The sequence below is a fragment of the Amblyomma maculatum genome, chromosome 1, assembly GCF_055883805.1.
Source record: "Amblyomma maculatum isolate TAMU_Amacu chromosome 1, ASM5588380v1, whole genome shotgun sequence".
NCBI lineage: Eukaryota > Metazoa > Arthropoda > Arachnida > Ixodida > Ixodidae > Amblyomma > Amblyomma maculatum.
This window is the reverse complement of record NC_139344.1, coordinates 361,126,249-361,148,641: the sequence shown is the minus strand read 5'-3', so window position 1 is coordinate 361,148,641 and position 22,393 is coordinate 361,126,249. Positions and strand designations below refer to the sequence as shown.

The 22,393-nt window shown below is 48.9% G+C and overlaps 1 protein-coding gene across 1 annotated transcript in view; it reads right to left on the bottom strand.

Moving 5' to 3' along the window:
* LOC146207933 (queuine/queuosine transporter SLC35F2-like) overlaps positions 1-22,393 on the bottom strand; it is a 268,664-nt gene that overhangs the window by 154,325 nt on the left and 91,946 nt on the right. Inside the window, exon 2 of the mRNA XM_084591653.1 lies at positions 13,246-13,656. Within this exon, the coding sequence (XP_084447779.1) occupies positions 13,246-13,487 (242 nt within the window). The 5' untranslated portion in view covers positions 13,488-13,656. The remainder of the gene's footprint in view (positions 1-13,245; positions 13,657-22,393) is intronic.

The following is a 22,393-nucleotide window of genomic DNA, read 5'->3' as shown; positions in this document are numbered from 1 at the left end:
CGTCAATGCGGGCTAATCAGAATTAATGAGGTGGCTGTTTAATACGGTGTTTAAATATGCATCTTTCATCTATTCTTGTCTCGTGCCGACTGGTGGAGGCGGTGAAGTGCGCTTACAGAGAGCACCGGCTTTTCACTTCAGGAGGTGCCGTCGTCGCAGCAGCTTTCCTGGAAGCGTAACGTGTAGTGCGCGCGACAGCTTGCGACCCTGGAAAACATAGTTGTCTTGCTCTCAGCTTACCGCGGTCACTGAACGGACGGTTCCTCTCGGTTCGTTTCGTTTGTTCGCACGAGCGGTCCTCTCTTTGAGCGCGCAGTGTACAACCTGCTTGCCGGGGTAACGGTTCGGCGCCGCAGTTTGCGGCCAGCGGGCGGTATGAGATCCTGGCTTCACGAATCAGCGCGCTTTTGTGGCGGGCGGCAGCTGCTCCGCTGTTTACACACGATCGTCGAGAGCCGAAAGCAGGCGTCGTAGCGCGCTCAAGCTAAAGCGGATTCGCAACGTGAATGCGAGTCGATTTCGAAGCCACAATGCGGGCGCTTGGATAGAATCCTCGCATCTAAACGGTATACGTCCTGAATAACGCGCCCACACCTGTCCTTTCGCGTCACCAGGTTGAGAAGTGTAGATCTACAGAGGGATAACAGAGGCTACTACGCGTAAAACAAACATGCCCCGGCTTTTCACGACAAATCGGCAATACGCTCTGCCCTCTTCCGTGTGAAAGAAGAGTGCGCAAATGACGACAGTCCACACGCGCCGTTCGGCTATAAAAGAGGGAAATTCCGAAATGTACGCCCAAACACATACGAAAGGAGCGCGCTCGGTCAACCGCGCGACATGTATGTGCGCAGTGCATGGACTGTTTGCGCATGCTTTTCCTTGGAGCCGGCAGGAGACGCGACCGGAGGATATGAGCCTCTCTGCGTCGTCTTCTTTGCTGACCTGATACCGGAGGGAGCGACGCAATTTGTCCACCGATCTCTGTCAACAGCCTACGGCAGCGACTGGGCAGGCATTGCAACACGCACAAACAAGTAGCAACGCAGCTTTCCTCATCACCGGTCGAAACAGGGGCGAAGGCTGTTTGCAGAGTTCCCGCCGAGGCGCTCCCCCTACCTCTTCGTACCAGGCCCCTTTTTCTCTGCTGCACGTCGCAACCTATAACATATCGCCTTCTCTTCGTCGGGAGCTCTAAAGAACACAATCGGCCTTCGATGTCCTCAGTAAGAAGCCCTTTATACTGAGAAAAGGGGACAAGGAAAAACATAGAGAAGGAGAAGACCTATACAACTAATAGAGTGCTGTCAAAGCAGGCTGGTTGTTCTGGGCCAGCTCCTTATCATCTCCTTCGGCTATATATACGTGCGCCCGCTTGGTATATGTCCCCCACATGGCGTCCCCCACGGTCATATCATCTTCCTACCTTCCCACGTGACTACAGCGACATCCGTATGACGCGCGCGCGAGAAAGAGAGAGAGAGAGATTGTCTACGACCTCGGAAACTTGCCTCTTCCAGGCACACATACCTGATCGCGTTATGCGGCGTCCTTGCCTTTATTGGCGTCGCTTGTCCTTCTTGTGTGCCCCAGAGAGCTTGCGGCGCCAAACTCTCGGTGCCTAATAGACGCCGATTACACAAAGGATAAGCTGCCAGCTGATGTTACGTCGGATGCAATGACAGGCGTCCACATATATCAGCCTCGTCGGGGGCAGATTTATGGTTATCTCGACGAAGACAGCGAGGACGTCAACCCCACGGGGAAGATATGCGCTTAAGGGATTACACCCCGTATCTAGCTTTGCTCTTTCCACGTGCGCGAAGTGCTGTGCGCTGTGTCCGTTGTGCAATTGGGCCATGTTAGGAAAGAAGTGTGTGTGCTGGCTGTCGGCTAGAGGAGCTGTGCTACGGCTGGAGTGTTGTAAGAACCACCAGAGGTGTACATACCCGAAATATGAGCATTCACAGCCAATTTGTTGACGGATCTACTGTTGACGACCTAGTTACCTTGTGCCGATATCGTGTCTATTGAAATGTGCTTATTTATGTGTACGTGCGGGTGTTTATTTGAGATGAAAGTAAATTTTGTACTGCTATCTGAGACAGTTACAAGAGGCAATGTTTTTTTTTGTTTTTTTTTCTTGTTTTTTTTTTTTTTATTTTTCCACGGCACGTAACCTCCTGTTGCTCCTAACGCAAAGAGTGATCGCTCTAGAGCGCTATACCCGCCGAGGTGACTCAAAGGTCAAGGAGCTCGGTGGCTAAACCTTTAGACACGGGTTCGAATCCATCATTGAAAGCAATCTCAAGCGGTGGCAGCTTAATGATGGGTCTTTCTGCGCTCACACTGACGCGCTGCTTTCCTAGCACTAAAGTCGTCCTAGGCAGCAGCGCTAAAGTGCGGCCTTTTTCCCTTTGTCACTAGCCCCGATCTCGATGCCTGTGCTCGCTCTTTCTCGAGTTGTAGATGCGACAATTTCCTTTTCCTCCTAAGCCCCCTCCCCCCCCCCCCCCCCTCCCCATCCTGTAAGCATTTTAGGTACTGAGGCAAGAAATATGCTTCTTCCACCACCGATCTCCCGCTCATCCAGGGATCACAAAATTTTACGAGCTTCAACGCAAAGGTCCAACGTCGGCTCCGTATAAAAACTGACACATTGAAAAACGCATGAACTGTTTCATTTCGAGGTGGACAACTAAATCACGCCGAGTCAAAAAGATGTACGGCGTATGGGAGAATTAAGGGATTGCTTAGTGACGGGCTTCGGATTTATTTTGAGCACCTGGTAGCAGCTCAAGCGTGTGCTAATCCTCTCCTGATTCTGCGCGTTTTGGTTAAAGCGGTTCAACGGCGCTATGCCTCTACAGAAGTGGGAGCATTTAAAAGTCGCCGTTTCAATAATCTGTTCAGCGCTTCGTCATATATAAATTTCAGTATGAGCTACTTCTATTATTCCCGGCGTTCAAAACAACTGAATTCGAAATGATTTGCTAACAGAAATGCAAAAGAAGTTACGTTACTAGTCCAAAACTCTCTGATGGCAAGAGTAAACCTTCATCATTGAGGTAGTTGGTAAAACGTGATGAAAAACGTAGTAGAGCGGACAATGACACAGAAAAAAAATACACAAACAAAGGCGACGCTTCATGAATAATGTCCTCGTCTTCGCGTGTGTTTCTTCTTTGTCGTCTTCTCAGGTGCGTTGTACATCTCAAGTTTTGTTTTTAATTTGTGACAACTACTGCTAACCTTTGAACGACGCTCATCGAGTCATTGGGGCTGTTCGACATGCAAGTAACCAACCAACTCTGCACAATTAGGGGTGACCGCACGAAAAAATTCCAAATTGAAGCCCTGTCGCTTGAGCCGCCGCCGCCATCGAAACGGTGGTAGAAATCGCTAGCGCTTTCGCTGCCATATTAAGCAAGCTTTATTTGGAGCGTACGAGTCGCTGTGAGCCATTTTATAAGCGGTTCCGTGAACTTTCTTGCGCGTACAGAAGAAGCAAAGACAAAATGAAAGTTGATGCTCCCTATCATGCTATACAGCTTCCTAATTAAGAGCCCTTCCATGTCTCTCGAGCTTTAAAGTAAATAATAAGTTTAATTACCCGGCTGCACCCTGGAGGATAATGTGCGCCTCTCTGGGGTAACGGTTGCCATCAGCAAGTATTTTTTTTTTCTAGACTTTCATAGCCTATAGGAGTTATCTGTAATTTGCAGAAACTTTGTGCGTGTTCGCGTACGCTGCACTGATCAAAATTGATGAAGCAAGAGGGGAGGTGTCTTTGTTAATTATTCAGACGGCAAATTAAGTGAGGGTAATTAGAAACGAATTCACGAGAACAACGTTCTGCTGAGTGATAAGTTCCCCAACTTTTAATCAGTCCAGCGAATCACGAACATGCGCGCGCACACACACACGTGTCATACAGCCGCCGGAAAGAACGTTGGAGAACTAAATAAAAACAAAATTAAGCGTCAGACTGATTTAGTCGGCGCACCAGCTGAGCATCGTCATGTATACAAGACACACACCGGCATCGACGTAGAAGAGAAAGTGCTATAAATGGCTAAGGGAAGCGAGTATACAAGCGAAGCGCGATAGTCCAGTAGTATTGAACCACGCGGATGCATTGTACATTTGCTAGCAAAAGTTTTCAGGACGCGCGAGCATGCAAACAAATTACAGAAACGCCGCCTCGCAACGCAATCACTTGGAAATGATGTCAGAGCACGAAGAACGCACCTCCAATCGTACTTAGAATGACCAGACCCAAACAAAGAATGTTCCCCCACCCTTAACCGCTCCCCCACCCCTACATCCATGAAGCAACTTAGTTCTGCCGCAAGGTAAACGCCTACCGTAAGCAGAAATAAAGACGTAATAAAAAAAAAATGTTCCGCACATAATCGTACCACTTTGTTCTGTACAGCGCATGTGAAAATGTAAAAATAGCACTGAGTAACGCCGCTCTGTGCGGCTTTTGTTGTGGCCTCGGATGTCCTAACTTAGGTTGGTTAAGGGCAAGAGTTCCTTTTCTGACGACAGCAATATTCGTAATGATGGCAATGCATGAAGAGGCAAGCAGTATATGGCTGAGAGCACGTCAATGATAATATTATTAATAATGTAATAGGGCGTTTATTGACGCTCAGATGGAGAGCTGTGAGGAGAGGACCTTGCAACGGCGAGCCCAGCGTACTTCTTCTTTGTCTTCGTCGCACAACGCACTGGTGCATGTCGATGGCTGAAGTGCTGACTGTCACAGTACATTTTCCCCCGGGTAAAAAAAAGGAGCCATCCTGGCGACTTATGGCGCGGAAAGCACAGCGGGGTCATAGAATGGCTTCAATCGGTTCACGTGAACTGTTTCACGACCACGGCGACGCAAGTCCGCAGAGGGCGTGACGGGCTCAACTACGTAGTTGACTGCAGATGTTTGCTGGAGGACCCTATATGGCCCGTGGTAGCGAGCAAGAAGTTTCTTTGAAAGGCCAGGGATTGTGGAGGGCACCCAGAGCCACACCAGAGAGTTCGGGAGATATGACGAAGCTTCGCCGGTATCACGGAGGTATTTTTGTTGCCACTGATTTTCTGTTGTGAGAGAGCGGGCGAGCTGACGGCATTCTTCTGCGTATGTGACGGCATCGGACAGGGGGGAAGATTCGGAAACGTCAGGGCGGTAGGGAAAAAGTGTGTCCATGGTGCAGGGTGGCTCGCGCCCGTAAAGGAGAAAGAATGGAGATAATCCAGTAGTGGCCTGTGTCGCGGTGTTATATGCGTAAGTAACAAACGGTAGAACTTGGTCCCAATTGGAATGGTCGGTGTTCACGTACATAGCCAGCATGTCACCGAGAGTGCGGTTGAAACGTTCTGTGAGTCCATTCGTCTGAGGGTGGTACGAGGTAGCGGTGCGGTGTATGATGCGGCATTCTTTCAGGAGAGCCTCAAGAGCGTCTGATAAGAAAACGCGTCCGCGGTCACTGAGCAGTTCGCGAGGGGCACCATGGCGAAGAACCAGGTGTTTCAGAATAAAGGCAGCCACGTCGCGTGCGGAAGCAGAGGGCAGTGATGATGTCTCAGTGAAGCGCTCTGCCGTCGAATTCGCAAAGTGACCACTCCGATTTCCGACTTTTCGCTCCGCACCGCCTCATCACAGCACATTCACCCCTCCGCATCTTGCACAGCCCGTGTGCTCATTCAAGACGTCTTGTACCCCATCAAGTTTATTGTTCTGCCGAACTGCTCGCATGATATCATCCTCGGATACGATTTTCTATCGACTCATCAAGCCGTTATTGACTGTGCTCGTGCGCAAATTGCCTTTGCCCCACTCTGTGATGCCCCCTTCTGTGATACCCCTCCCCGCACTGCAAAACTTCTCGTCGCCCATGACACCGACATTCCTCCGTTCTCTGCTGCCCTCGTACCACTGTCTTGTGAGTGGGTAACTCCTTTGACTGCGATTTTTACACCTTCCGAAGCCGCCTCCCGTCATCCCTGCCTCCTTTTTCCGTTCGCAGTTCTCGAAATTCAAGACGGCAAGAGTGCACTTTACGCCTCGAACCCATTTTCTTGCCCAGCAGTCCTGCTCCGTTGCGAATGCATTGGACGTCTTGAAGAGCTTGATCCCGGTCATATCACCACTCTTGCTGACTCAACCCCCTCCTTCGACGTTAGTCTGTGCTCTTACGATGTTGCGACAGCTTCGACGCCCTCCGACGTTTTCCAACATGCTATTGATGCTGATCTTCCACTTGCGCAACGTGATCAACTTGTCGCCCTCTTGCAGAACTTCGCTTCTTCATTCGACCTTCCTCAAACTGACTTGGGCCGCACGTCTGTCGTAGAGCACACCATCGACACCGGCAAAACCGCACCTTTGCGCCAGCGCCCCTATCGTGTGTCGGCTTCGGAGCGCCAAGTAATTGCTGATCATGTGGACGACATGCTCCGTCGTGGTGTCATTCGGTGCTGACTATCACAGTACAATAATAATGATGATAATAATCATAATTGGTTCACGGGAAGGGAAATGCGCGGTATCTGTCACACTTGCTCTGTGGACACCTGAACCGCGCCGGGAAGGGATGAAGGTGGGAGTGAAAGTGGAAAGAGAGAAAGGGGAGCCGTAGTGGAGGGCGTAGTACTATTTGGAGCCCTGGGGATCTTTAACGTGCGCTGACATCGCACAGCACACGGACGCCACTTCGTTTCATCTCCATCGAAACGCAGCCGCCGTGGTCGGGTTCGAACCCGGGAACTCCGGCACAGTAGTCGGGCGTCTTACCACTGCACCACCCCGGCGGGACACGTTAATGATCCCCAGGTGGTCGAAATTACTCGCAGCCCTCCACTAGTGCCCCTCTTTCTCTCTTTCCGCTTTCACTCCCCCCCCCCCTTCTCTTACAGCGTAGGTAAGGTGTCAACAGAACAAGTTTGACTGATACTGCGTCTTTCCTTTCCTGTGAAATAATTATTGATCCCCAGGTGGCCGAAGTTACTCGCAGCCCTCCACTACTGCCCCTATTCCTCTATTTCCGCTTTCACTCCCACCTCCCCCCTTCCCTTAGAGCGCAGATAAGGTGTCAACAGAACACGTTTGACTGATACTGCGTCTTTTCTTTCCTGTGAAAAAATTATTATTATTATTAGCATAAGTAGTAGTATTATGACCCAGAAGCGAACTGTTACTGATTGCTCTAAAATTTCGGAAAATTGTACGTGTATTGTCACACTTTCTGACGCCCAAGACTGTGAGGTCTAATCTTGTTTATTTTTTTCTCGCGAAGGAAATGAATCAAGTAATGCCTTTTAAGCTGAGCTGTACAAGAATGCGCGGGCGACTTGAAGTATTCGGCCGGATGCCAACGAACAACTGTGCTCTTATTAAGAGAAAAGCCGAGACGAGCTACTTTCCACGCGGGGTAGGCAACTTCACAATCTATATAAGCGAGGCGAGACGCGCGATCGGCTCGTGGTCCATTGCAGCAAGAATTTTCTTTTCAGTTTTTACATCCCGTGCTTCTCAGGCTTTTCAATTTCCGCTCCCTGCCCGGACCCGCTGTTTCGTGCGCAAGAGAGCCACGACTAGCCAAGATGTAGCAGCTCTATGGAGAGAAACGAAGGAGCTCTCTCCGAATCTTTTGATCCGTCGCCGCATGTTCGTAAATGGCGGGCTTCTTGTTCGATTTTACTTGGGTAGCTGAAGGAGGGAGTCGCGCCACGTATATATATACACCCACTGTCACTTACAGTTTGCCTCACTCTTAAAGAAGTGGGCAAGAGAGAGAGACTGCGCGACTGAAAGGCGACACGACAGGGCACTCAGGCTAGATACAGAATCACCTGGTATGATGGGTTTAACGAATGAGATAGAGGGCGAAAAAAAAAAAGCAATTTGCCGAAATTCTTTTTTTTATTTTTGAATGAAAAAATAAGGAATAAAAGTACAATAAAGGATCTCAAAATTCCCCCGTAGGGAACCTGTCACTTGATGTGTCGCTAAAGCTTGCTTTTCTTTCGTTACAGAATGAAGTACTTGAAGAGTTTTCTTTTTTTTTTTTTTTTAGTTTTCGTTTCATTACGAAAGAAAACTTTTTGCTCAATATTTTGGTGGAAAAATACCGGCTGCTGCAAAGAACATTCCTTTTTCTGCCGTCAACGTAACAGCGCGGTATATTAAAACATAACAGCGAGGGGCGGAGGGAGGGGGGGTAAGGAAAGGTTTTCGATGACACCCATTTGAGGCTTTCCTCCCCATTTCAAAAGGCCTTTCTTATATACGAAACTTTTTTTTATAAAATGATCAGCGCCATGCTGTCAACGTGCTCATCTGTCGATTCACGCAAGCAAAATAACGAAGACAATTGATGCAGCATCAGGCATTCTTTCAGTGTTCATCATGCTTCTGTCGGTCTTCAACGGTGCGGAGTAAGCTAAGCAACAATGGAATGCAGAAATTGGTTGGTTGGTTGGTTGGTTGGTTTGTGGGGTTTAACGTCCCAAAGCGACTCAGGCTATGCAAGACGCCGTAGTGGAGGACACCGGAAATTTCGACCACCTGAGGTTCTTTAACGTGCACTGACATCGCACAGCACACGGGCGCCTTGCTTTTCGCCTCCATCGAAAAGCGGCCGCCGAGGCAGGGATTCGATCCCGCGTCCTTGAGAAGGAATGTAGAAATTACAGCTGGCTAGATGCACTAAAGAGCAAATGGCAAGAGGTCTGTTTCTTGTGCGGTGCGGCGAGGAAGAACGAAGACTATACGGTTCCGCCTTAGTTCCGAACTCTAGTCCTTGGGTATGTGTCATTTCGACTGAGGGCATCATCATCATGAGTTGAAGTTGTTTAGAAAACCTCGGGTCAAAATGCTTGATACCGCCTTGACACTTAAGAATGCAAAGAGCCGCACAGGTACTGTGCAAGCGTGCCTCCAAGCGTGCCAGGAAAAGCACTCCACTCCGTTTCCCTCTTCGGCCACATACAGTCGGCCTCCTGCTCTTGCGTGGAATGCCGAAAGTACAGAGACCTGTTGTGGCGTCCAGTCACGTTAAAAAGGTGGTGATAAAGTAACCAGGCGCGCACTCAATTACGGTTCACCGAACACAGAGACAAAGGCTACAGAGGAACCGCCGGCCCGTTCTCGATCGACGCTATCTCACCCGGGCGCGGGCTGCACCACCCTTATTCGAATGGCATCCCAGAGCAAGACATTTATTCTGGGACAAAGAGTGACAGGTCGCTATCAGGCTGGCATAAATGTCTGCCTCCTGGGCGTGCGGTAGACCAGGCAACATTCCAGCCGACCTGCCCGCTTTCCTGTCATTAACTATGCGCAGTTCCCGCTTGCGGACAACTGGAGATAAGGCGATAATGAAGGCGAGGTGAAAAATGATTTTAGAAGGACGATCTCGCCACGTGTTGCACGGAAAAGGATTGACTGTAAGTTGCCATCTCCAACATACGCAGTGAACGGCGAATGGAGGCTCCTTTTATGTGATGTTCTTACTGAGCGCATATATGTAAGTTTGATCTACGAATTAATATGCGGTCGACAGACGGTTGCTCCAAACTGATAGAATTAAATAAATAAATCAAAGCAATATGCTGCATTCAAAACCATAAGTATTTCGTGATCCGGCTGGGGCGAGTTCAATAAGCGCTTTCTTCGCCTCCGACAATGCATTGGCGCTTCCTTATTGGCCAACAAAGGAATATGTACCTCTATGTCCAATCATCTGCAGTCTCTCCTCCTGAGTGACAGCACTATAAGAAATTACGATCCATGCATAAAAATATTGTTGTTTGTATAGTCGAACCATCTCACTTCAAGGAGTTTCAATTCATCACGAACATCGATATTAGCCTACGCCGAAAAAAAAATGACATTCACAGGAGCATGAAGCTAAACTGCAACCCGACAATGCGATAACACTGAGGCTGTTGATGTTTTTACATTGAGTTTTGTGTCGCTCTGTCGCGGTTGTCTTTTGGGACCCTTGCATGTCCATCTGCACACAACCAGATCTCTGCTCGAGTCGTTTATAGGTGATAGTTAAATGCTCCCCCAAAGTTGTTTAGAGATTGTGACACAAATATAGTGAAGATACACCGAAGCGCGTAGTCGCCACTTCGGGTCTGGTGACGCCCCATTTCTTCCCCAGTGATGTTTCCGACGTTACCTTGTTAAAATCGTCCAAAAACCAAGCAGCGGCCACAGTCCTAAACAGATGGGGGAAAAGGGTCGTCATAACACACTCGGCGAAGAAAGCAGCATCACTTGTCCGCGCAAACTCTTGGCTCTCTATCACGGACAAGTGATAGAACATTGAAATTCGAGGAATAGTTTGTAACTAGTTGATAACCAGTTTCCACATAAAAGCATGCACTCGCGGCATGGTCTATCGAGTTAGACAACTACTGAGCGGCAGGTCCAAGGCAACAGCTAAACTTCCCATTACAGTCCCGCTTAAAATTCAGATGGCATCTAAGGAGGAGTGCACTTGAGCGAGACGAAACTTGCAACCAACCAACTTTTCGCCATGGTTCGGGGATGTCTTAAAGCAGTAAAAATAGAAGTAATAATTGCTTTTGCGCTCGTTCCATCGGTCATGCCCAGTTCAGAATCGCGCCGCTGATAACGGTGCGCCAGGAACTTTTCCCCGCCCGAAGGAAGAAACACGGCCGCAGCTGGGATACCAAGACGGGGCCACTCTTTTTCCTACGTGCCCGGCGCTCACACAGGGGAATAGCGGAGAAGACAGGCCGACCGCCCATCGGCTCGGCGAACCACGAAAACGGGATAAGTATTGGGAAAACTGGGTTCCCGAGGCCTCAACCCGCTTCCCTCCTTTATACTCTTTCTTTTCTTCATCCTCTTTTTAAGTTTACTCAAGGAAGGGCCGGAAGCCAGCGCTTCGCGTACTTTTCTTCGTAAACAGGACCGATTACCAAAAGAGAACGCGTCCCGATTTCGGCCCCTACAGATACAAAGAAAAAGGTACTTTAAACGGAGGATAAAAAGCAAATAAGCGGAAACTAGAGCGCTTCCGAAAGCCGGCGTTACACACCGACTTTCCCGGCCAGGCCGCTCACGTCAGGCTGGGCGCTATAAATTTCGTCATCACGCTATCTCGGGCGAGCGGAACTTCACACGAGGCACGTATAGGCTGGGGAAGGGCGGAGAGGGGGGAGGGTGTGAGGGGGGGGAGGGAATGCGCCCTTTGGCCTAATCTGTGCCTCCGTTGCAAGGCGTGACCCCCGGTTCGATCACGCACGCTTAAAGGGCGCATCCCCCCCGACATTACTTCGTTTTCTTTTGCTTCACTCCAGTATATCACTCCCCGTCTCCTATTTTTCCCTATTTTCTTCCCTTTTTCAAGCTGCTTCTCTCTAGGGCGCAGAGGACGGTATCTCATTACGCTCCTGTCGGAAAAGAAACTTTTGGCGCGTCGATGCCGCCACGCAGAACGTAATTATAGGTGCTGTGTCGTCATAGTGGCTCACTGTAGTAATCTTTCCCTCTACGAAGCTCCCCTTAAGGAGCCCCTTTTTGAGCCCGCAGGGCGATCCCGGTTGCCGGGGAAAAGGTGGCGCCGGCTGCGATGCCCTGCAGGTGCGGCCGCGTTGCCTGGCGGCGGCGAACGCACGCCATGCCTTTGATCGGGACGAAACAGTAGCGTGTTCCTGAAAGAGCAATCCCGAATCCCTATCGAGCCAACCGTCTCGTTGGCCAATCGGTGGTTCTTGCTTTTCAGCGATGCAGCATGCCAAGGATTCTTTTGCAATACGGGGATCATCGCGGCTTCCCCGCTTCAAGGGCGAGGAAGGCGTTGCTGCGCAACCTAGGACTGCTTCGGTCAGGACAAAATAAAGAAGCAATAAAGCGACGACCGCTGATGAACGTCGTGGACAAAAAAGGTGCGAGGCAAAAAAAAAAAAAAAAAGGGTTTGACTTTCGGACGTAAAAAAGGGGTTGTCAGCTATGACTTAGTAAGCAGTTACGGACTAGTTCAAACCACATAGGATTGTTTAATGCTCGCAGCTGTCAAACAGCGAATACACGTCTTTTGCACTTCGCCCCAATCTAATTACGACCGCCGAGGCTAGCATCGAGCCTACGCACTTAGGACCAGCGGGCCAGCTCCGAAACCAATATGATACTGCCGATGGCAACGTTATGGATAAGCCATTGCAAAAGACGTTCGCCATTTACGTTATCACACAAAGGTGAGTTAATAATCAGGTCAACTTGTAGGCCACTGCATTCCTTTAGTCTGAAAACTAGTTGCTGAGAAATCTCAGGATTCTTCGGCCCAGCATTGTAAAGTGCACCCTTGTGCACTTGTTTTGCATTCGTTGCAGTCGAAGACAGTTTTCGCGCGTCCCGCTTATCTGCATGCTACTACACCATCGATGGGGCGTCGTATTTAACATGCCGTGGAATCTTGTACGCTTGTCGAACGCAATGTACGCAGTATAGACTATTCCAATAAATGCCTCGTAAACGTTGACGCGTTGCTACAGGTGCAGCTTTTGATGTCACTTTCACTGAAGCTAGCGCTGTGGAAAGTTCAGCAAACCTCGGTTGCAAATTCCAAGGCATTTCGACACCTCCACCACCCGATCTCAAGGATTACATAGTATCAACGCCCTCTTCTTCGCAAGTGTACACTTTTTTTTTTTATCTTAGGGCATTACTCTGTTCTGGTTACTCGGTTAGTTCCAGAGCGAGATCTCTTGGACGTTTCTCAAACGTCACACAGATCCAAAATCGCACTCGGGATCGCGAGAAAATTTACTTCAACAACAAGTGAAGGTGGACACTTCCTGCTGCTCATACCAACGAAGTAAAGATAGTGCTTTTAAGCGACACAGGCCTGTGTCATGCGTCCTGCCTTCTCTGCTCGTTTCACTTTCTGCTTACAGCTGTGGCTCAACCGCCACTTACAACCATGCAAAGAATTTTATCAATGCCGTACACGCAACGTGACCAGTTTGAACGAATGCATGTATGCTTACTTCATTTTTGCCTTACAAATACCGTGGGTAATGAACAAAAATATTTCGAAATGACCTCTTTCTTCGCTACCTGTGTGCGAGTTTGAGCCTTATGACTCTAAAGCGTCACTACGGCAGAGCCGTTCGCACCAACGTAACGCAATGTGAACACGTTGACCTGTGGCGACATTGCTTGGATATGCAGTTTCCCCCCTCAACCATGTAGGAGCCACTCACCACCGGCCCAGTCTGGAGAAAGAGGCACAAGCCCTGGCGCAGGCAGAACGGGTCCTCGTTGAGCCAGAGCCCACTTCGGCGTCCTCCCGGCGACAGCTCCCTCCTCCCCCGGCTGATGTCGTCACTGCAACCGGTGTGGCTGTGGCCGTGTTGGCCGCCACTCCTCCCCCTCTAGCGTCGAGGGAGGAAGGCAGGCCGTTCATGTCGTAGGCCGAGAGGACGCAGAAGCGACCCTCGTCCATGCAGTGAGGGCAGCCGGACAGTGCCGCCACGACTACGTGTGCTCAGAGATAGGTGGCGCACTCGACGCGGTCTCGTCCGCGCCGCCAGTCACGGAGTCCCGTCGCTGCAATGGCGAAGGGAATGGCTCCAAGTTGAGTCTTTGAAGGATAGGCTTCAACACGTCACGTCCTGCAAGCAGGGAAGAGGTTGGAAGCGAGAGAGCCCATTAACAATCGCCCTTAAACCCAAGAGAGAGGGATATGAAGCCTAAAAAATTACGAGGGACTTTAACGACTTAAGTAGGGAAAGGCGAAAGCCTGTGTGCCGCATTCTGCTACGCGACTGCCACTAATTAGTAACTAATCAATTATTTTGTCACTAATTATACTTTATTAAGTGGTAATAATTCAATTGCCTGATTATTCATCAACAATTAATTATTCAATTAATTCTCTAATTGCTTTCGATTAGCAATTGATCATTATTTGACATGGTCATTAAGGCACACATTCGCGCATACTGTGGTGGAGTTCTGTGATTGTTCGAGACCTCTATGACGTCATCCCGACTCGGCCAATCAGAGCCGCTGCAAAAGCGGGACACATTTTGTCCACGACAGCATGAGCCATTAAAGGTTTTTGCCTTAATAATTCTGGAAATTGATGTTCCCACCACATTTTATCTGTTTCACCCATTAGGGAAACAGATAAACGCAGCTAAGCAGAGGTATCAAATTTTTCTTCCGTCTTCTTTATGGTCAACGAAGCTCAAGACATTAGCGACATGAAACACTCCGTCTAAACTATTTATGCCCGTTAAGTAATCTAAGATTTAGTTTCTGCAGCCTCAAGTTTTCTTCGAGTTTTAAGCAGCCGATCAATACTTAAGACGTCACAAGCACTATCTACATATCGTAAGTAGTAGGAAAAATGCGCTATAATGATCATTTCTAAGTCGTCCACATGAATCTGAAAGACAGCTTAAAGACATCTACTGTATTCCCGGTTTTGCTCGCCTCGCATGAACAACATATCTTCGCGGGGCCTCAACCTTATTTGCGACGTCACAGCTAAACGGTGTCATGCTCAAACCAAGACCATACTAACAGGGGAAAATAAAATCTCTAATAAATTGTTTACCGTAAGTAGCCAAATATCACGTGTTCGTCTATTTTTACAAACATCTTTTGCATTGCTCACAAGAAAGGAAGGAACACATAATAACCAAAAATGTCCTGCCTCTATCCGAAGGGACAATTTGAGGCATGTGCTTGTGGACTCCGTCTTATTTCATGTAACGCGCCGTTATTATTAGTTAGAGCATGCTAATTTTCGCAGTCTAATTCCGCGACACCACAAAACACATGTTACATAAATGAATGCTTTAATACAAAACCAATCAAAATCAATTTTCGGGGCATCGTTAAAAACGTGGCTCCGTCCTTGCGAAAATTGGAATATGTAATGCCACCGTTGGGATGGAAGCTACGTATGTTCTTCAGCATAAAAAAAAAATAGCCCTAATTAAAACTGGAAGGCGATTCCCCCTTTTTTTTTCGTAGAATCCTCTCTCTGAGATTAAGCTGATTATGTTTTCTGCATCCATGAGCAAAACGCACGACGGCTATTATAAGTACTTACAGAGCGTACCATATACCATACTTACTTTCACCAACTCTAGCTAACCACTACAATTTTTCTTCGCGTCCGGTCTCAACTCTCAAGGCTGCTATGCTGGTTCTGTTCCAAGCTTAGATTTAAATAAAGTTGAAGGTAGTAAGTTTTCCGTAGTTACACGAAGGAGTGCGCCACTAACGTTTATGTTATCCAAGAACTAACTCGTCAGTTCTGGGCTGCTTTAAATCGCCGAGGAGGCGATGCCCAGAATTAGACAGGGCAGACCTAACTATACTACACCGCAATCCTCAACAAATCCCCTCGAAGACTGCAAACTTTACGGGAAAAACAAAAAAAAAAAAAACATTTTTGCGCGGGTCGTTCTAGCCCTGAAAATAGCGGGCGGCGTACAAACGCTCTCGTTGGAGGCAGCTGCATAGATTCTCACGAAACTAGGTGTATTATAAAAAGCCGGGCGTGGAATGACAATGACACTGGGAACGTGCAGTCTAACTTTTAATTATGGTCCCATGTCATGAAAACGTTAGTTATGTGCACTTGCTTCTTTCATTTTTAGTAGCGCACTGGCAATTTGCGCGGAGCTGCGTAAAGCTCGTTCCCTTTTACCAGTTCTGTCGCCTCTATACCGTATTAAAAAAGCTGCCCAGGAGCGACAACAGTACGCTCTCAACGGTTATACAAATTCGAAAGCTCAAAAGGGCAGCCTTGATATTTCCGCCGGGCACAACCGTTGCATACCTTTACACTATGAAGGTGCGTGGACATCAGCCGATGTAAGCGCGGAATTAAAAGTTGTGAAAAATTAATTTTTTCCCTCATCTGCATCAAAACATTAAAAATTAGGCGGTTAATTTAAATGAGCCGTGCTGTGATGAATGACGTCAAAAGCAGCCACTATCGGCGCCATATGTCGCCGAAATAGTAATTATGCCTTCAAAGTTACAACAAATCGACCCCAACCAAGGCTGCAAGAAATTTAAACGCCGTAGGGTGCGGAAACTTCCAATTATACGACTCTCTATCATTATCCCTTCAATCCAAGCTCTCTATAATGAAATACCTTCTCCGTAATTAAGTGTTTATGAGGATAAAAAGAGAATTTCCCCTGAGATCTGAGCGGAAACATGATAACTGCAGCTATCTATTAACAAATGCTAGCACAATCCGGGTGCACATCATTATCCCAAATCGGGCTGGATTTACACGGAGCTTTTTTTTTTCGGCTTGTCGGCGATTTTCTCTCGCCGGAGTCCACTCGACGCCCAGCATCGAAAAAAACTCCCGCTGCTGTCGATCTGGACCTGCCCGATATTTGGTAAGCGGGCGGAGTGGCATCCAGTGAAACCGGAAGCGGCTGCTGACGCGAGACAATAGCAGAGCAGAAAGCTCGCATTTCCGCCGTCAGCTGCCGCTGAGAAATTGGCCGCCACGGCTGACAAGGTACGTGGTGTTTTGGACACGGAAATGTGATTATCGTGAAAATAAACGCTTTATCAAGCGCGGGATGTCGTTTTTCAACGAGGACCTGGCCTAATCTCGCATTGAAAGGTCCATTTCCTCGCTAAAGCGGAAGGTGGTATCAGAGTATTCAATGGCTCTGGTGGTATCGAGGAAAACCACTCCACTGGTATCTACGCGGCTGATCGGGAATTCCGAATTATGCGTCTTCATTCATTTAAACATGCAAATGGTTGCGAGACCTATGTACTGTGCTAAAAGTAGTGCACTTGGGTATATATGAGCTCTTTCCTGATTTTAGCAGAAAGGACAGTGTGACTGCTCTCACAGATCTCGCTTTGAGGTTATTTCCACTCGTTCCTCCAAACTGCTTTTGCGTTTAAGCATACGCAGCGCCTGCCGCTTCATTACTTTATGCATGTGCAGGTGGGCATCGCGTCGGCGCGGCACTTGGAGCTCCGTGATCATCATAAAAAAAAAAAAAAAAAACATAGAAGGGCACTTCAGCTTTGCTTTAAGAGTAAATGCAATAGCGTACGTTTAACTGCGTCATCTGCTTTTTAAAGCGTAGCTCTATCCTTCGCACTGCAACTCCAAAGGTCTCTGCCCGTTTGAACTTGAGCCGCCTAAGCGGGCCTAGAGTGAGTGCACCGGCCCGCATCACCGCCCGTTTCTTTCTCGTCCGTAGCCCTATACCCGGAGCCACGGAGCGATCGTCCCGATCGTTGAGGGAACGGAATCACTCAAGACATGGAGGCTCTCCGCTGTGATAACACGTTACAAGGCGCGGCGTTTAACAACTCTTCGGCGGCGCTTGGTTCCTCAGTCTCCCCGTGTATGAGGTGCGCGTCAACGCTTTAACGTAGGCGTCGAATGAGTCTGCACATCCACCCGATATAGTTCGCCGAGAAGTAGCAGCGAAGAGAAAGCATGATCGACTTGTGGACAGAGACCCACGAATAGCGAGAAGCTCGCTTAGAGAGAAACGTCAGGACTGTGAATAACGACAGAAGAAATTGGAAGCGAACGCTGACGCTGCCTCGACCTCAACCTCTACGAAGGCGTCCCCTGCCGGTGATACCGAACAGACGGAGCCTATCACCAGTGGACCGCCCTACACTTCGCTTAAAAAGCTTAAGGACTGCCCACACTATCAGAGGTACAAAATGCACAATAGAGTGATGCGATCACGTCACTCACGCGCCGTCTTCGAAACAGAGGGGCGGCGTCGGCAGGTGTCATGACAGTACCTCCTTCATAACAACCAACAGCTAGGGGAATGATAAATGGCCGTCGAATAACGGTTAAATGGGCGAGAATATAGACTAGACTCAAATTGCACGCGTATAGAAATATGTCTCTCGCATTATTCACCTCGGGATATTTTGCAAAGCTAAAATACCTACACAAATGCAAGAGTGAAATCGGAATTCATCCTTCTGGGACTCTAAATCGATCCTTAATTAGACACGCTGCCCTATAGACATCAAGACGCGACAGTATGACTTAAACAAAGCGGAGATTTATATGTCTGGTGTCCATCATATAACTAGGAATCTTACGACTGCGTGCCAATGAGTTTACTAAGCAAGCATCAAAGTGCATGGACGCAAATGAGCATTCGCAAGTACAGACGGCAAACAGGAGCTACGTCATACCCATAAAATTGCAGTGTTGTGAGCATGAAATGCTTTTAGCTCTTCTTGTCGGTGACCTTGAGGTGACGTCGAGCCAAAACCGAGAACCAACATCCGGCAACTGATTTTCTGTCATCCGGGAGCCTAAACGGGGTCATCCAGGCAGCGAACGAGATTTAACGAGACGAGTTCTTTGTTCTCTATAGCCACTCATACAGGACCTGTGCTGCGGCATCATCTCGTGGTGCTACCTCATTTGGTAGGCCGATGTACACACGCTTGCATCCTTGGGGAGCACTCTAACGCGCTGCTTCCCCTACATTCTTACCAAGTCTGCTTTCTGTTGTGGCCGCGCACGATTCTGCATTGTTCTAAATTTCTTTCTGTTGTGGCCGCGCACGATTCTGCATTGTTCTAAATTTCAATAGCGTCGCCGTCACCTTCACAGCCAAGAAATGGAGCCTGATGAAAGAAAACTTAGAAGACTTCTTGTTGTACGTCACAGGAGAAGCCTGCTCAACCCTGCACACAACACCACCACGTCGATCGCGTCTCGGTAGTCGTGAAGTCGAGGCAGTTACCGTCTCGGAGAAGCAACCGCAAGGAATGGCGACATGATTTTTTTTTGTCTTCTCTATTCCTTTTCATCAGCTTCTTCGTGGGTTTGTATGCATCTTGAGGGGCTCTACACGTTACGCCAAGCTAAGCCTACCACTGTCGCGCCCGAAGAAGAGAACCGCGGGCGTATAAACGCAGAAAACTGCAGAAGCAGCCGTATAACGTCGTCACGCATTATAAAACGGTGGGTGTTCAAGCACTGTTTTAACCTAATTATACGAGCGAAAGTTTTGTTAAGCATGAGTTTGCATTGTTTAGAGGGGTTTCGCATATGTTGGCAGTTTGAATTAGGAGGACGCTCAAGCATCCCCTCTACAGTTCAGGCTACAGTAACATCGCCTTTCCATTTCGCGATTTTTTTGCACTTTTATTCCTTTCAGTTAGTTTCTGTGGACAGGAAGGCGCAGTATCTGTCCTTACTCAAGGTCATTCGGACTCAGTGAGGTGAAATCCGAAGTTGCACCACGAGTAGTTGACCTTACTCTCTGAAACAGACGAAGTACTCGGTTAATCGTGACTTCAGCGCTTTGAACTTGCACTTATGTATGCGCAGGCTGGCGACGTAAAACTCTCTATATATTTGCACTACAGAACGAGGAACCTAACTATGATAGGGCAACGAAAACGTAATAGTTGAAATTGCCGTGAGCTTCTAGCCTCTTTAAGCTTCCAGGTTCCAGATCAGTAGGAATGACTTCTAATCAACTTTTTATTGCTGCAAATTGTTTCTGTAACGGTATAAGCTCCGGCCACCCGCGAGGTCAGTGAGAGGCATGCGTCATCAACCCGCGACGATACAGCACAATCGCTGAACACAACCCTGAGCTGTCGTCTATGCAGGCGAATGCCAACGAGCATATTTCCGCTCTTCTTTTTTGGCTCGCGAAATAATGCGCCTCGCGAATACGTTGTCGGTAGCGGATGTTTCTTTTCCCAGAGAAGGGCCTCACGGACAAAAAACAACGGCAGCTAAGATTTCACGCGAATGCGAGTGCCTTGATTACAAAGCCAGGCGGGATCCCAACCACTCAAGTTGGCAACAAAGCTCTCGTTCATCGTGTCGCTCGCGACAATCGCCGCAGAATACGTACAGACGCGTCCCCGTGCGAGGGAGGCTTTGCAATATCCGAATACGAGGCTGCTGCTCAGTTTCCGGTGGGAAAGAAGAAGGGGGGGGGGGGGGGAGGGAGGTGCGAGAGTGGCTCGATCAATGCTTCTAACGAGCGCCGCTTCCAATTCACGGTGCTTATTTGGCAAACGGTTCTCGGCATCCCAAACGAGCCTCCGTATAAACACCTATCGCCAAGGAATAGGGGGAGGCCAGAAGGTTGAGGGAAACGGGGAATGGCGAAACAGCGGAGAGGGCTAGTAGGGAAATAGTACAAAAGAGCATAATAAACGTCTCGCACAATTAGCGACTCTGCTCCGGATGGGGTCGTTTAGCGCCGGCCCGTGCAATCTGCCCCCGCGCAGTCGACGTGACGCCGTTAACCACGGCGTGTCCACGGAGAGGTCTGATAGGGGGCGATGGGCGAGCTTAGCAGGCAGCTGATTGGAACAACCCTCCCTTTTTCCTATCCCTATATCTCTCTCCTACTCGTCCCTACTTCCCAGGCGAAATAGGGAAGCTGCTGCTTTCCAATGCACGCGTTTCCACGAGGTCTGTTTCAAGGGGCACGTACAGGAGCCCTTGTATACGCTTTGTAGGCTGGGCTGGTTATATACTTAGGCTTTAGGTTAACGGAGCCAATACATACGCGAGGTCTCATTACGCGGGAAACCCTCTAGGCGCCACCGGTGGCTGGCTGATACGCGTGCCTGGAGCCGCTGCGAGACTGGGATGCGCTCATCTTCATTGCTAAAGAAACGGGATGGAGGGGCTCCCGGAGTAATCAACTCGACTTGGTTATCCGGTTTTCTCTGGAAGGCCAGCGCGAGTTAATGTGTATGTATGTATATATATAAGGTCGAATGTTTACACTTAGTGTTCTAAACACACAAGAAGGGTAGACCAATTCAAGTTTCTCGTCCACAAGTGGCGACCTAATGAATGCGTTAATGAAGGCCTGGAGTGGGATGTGCCGGTTTCCGCGAACGAACTCTGAATACGCCTTGGCGTTGCAATTTGTGTTCCCCGCTACCGTAATGGTTCGACGCAAGATTTTGTACCCGTATGTGCTTACGGGCAGTCCTCGTTTCGCGCTTCTAAATCGTCACAGCGGAAATAGATGCGGGCATACCGGAGCGTCCGTGATTCTGCCTAATCGGCAAGTGTCTCGTGCAAAGCCTGCGGCATAAGGAGGGGCATCGACACTGGGAACGTAGCCCCGTCGCGAAGGGGATACGCCACGCCACGGCGATGCCTCCTCGCAGGCTGCCGAGTTGGTATAAGCAAAGTACCCCCTAGCCAGCGTCTCTGGGAATCGAAGGCCCAATTTTACGGGCTCAACTTTCTTGTTAGTTTATAAAGCTATTAGGAATATTGAGTGCTGAGATAAAAAATCGTTTTGGTTTGGATTTCGTCAAACCGAGTATGTCACGATAGCTTTTGTATATTTTGGGGGGGGAGGGGGGGGGGGGGGGGAGTGCGGAGGCAAATGAGTTTTAGAAGGTTATATTTTCTGGGCGAGCTCTTGCCTTGTGGACGTTTTTTTTCCTATAACAGCCGCTTTCTCATGGGCCTTTTCTTCCGGGCACGTTTTTTCCAAGGTCGAATCTTGAGGGGACGTTTTTACCTACACTCGGGAAACACACGAACCACACGGCGAAACCCGGCTTTACCTAGTGTAGTGAAGCTATCGCTTAAAGAAGGCAATTGGTGTTGAGCGAAGCAGCTAGTGTTCAATGTTTTCCAAGGAACGGTTCGGTAATGACGTTGGGAGCCTTCCGACCCCGTTCTCAACGCTCCCTCGCATTCCAACGGGCGTGAGTTCGATTCATACGATGCATTCATCATGTAGCTGCGACAGATTTTTCGTGCGAACTACGTCTGTGAAAACCGAACCTGTATCATCTCAAGTACCCCAGTTCGAACGCGGCTGACAAAAAGTGGCGCGCAACCTGAATCGTCCGCCCTGCACGTCGTTGCGTCGTCACTGCTCTCAAAAAGTTTCTCGTCAACTAACTGCAAAATCGCCCGGACAGGGTAACGGAATCATCTTACTTTCGCGGCCTCAAGTAACATCCATCGGCGCTCCTGCAGCATCTGACGCAACGCCCACGTGCGAACTTCTATTTTAAGATTTTCTTGTTGTGGGAGCTGGTTCCCGTCGCTCTCAACTCGTCTGAAGCACTCTGTTGGCGGTTGTCAGTTCGCCTCTCAGTAATCTCGACGCGAAGTGGCGCTAAGTGGCAATAAAAACGACCCAGCGTCGACGAATTGAACTGCGTCTGCCGGCGCGCTTGTTCGCGATGTAATGAAAGCTATAAAAAGAGCACCAAGAGTTGGTTTCGACAAGTGCAGCTCCCACTCCACTGAGAACAAGCTGCCGTGGCTATGTATCAATGTTTGTGTACCTGCCTGCCCGTGTGCTCGCGTCTCTGTGCCTTGCTGTGTATGCGACTACCTGCTTGTGA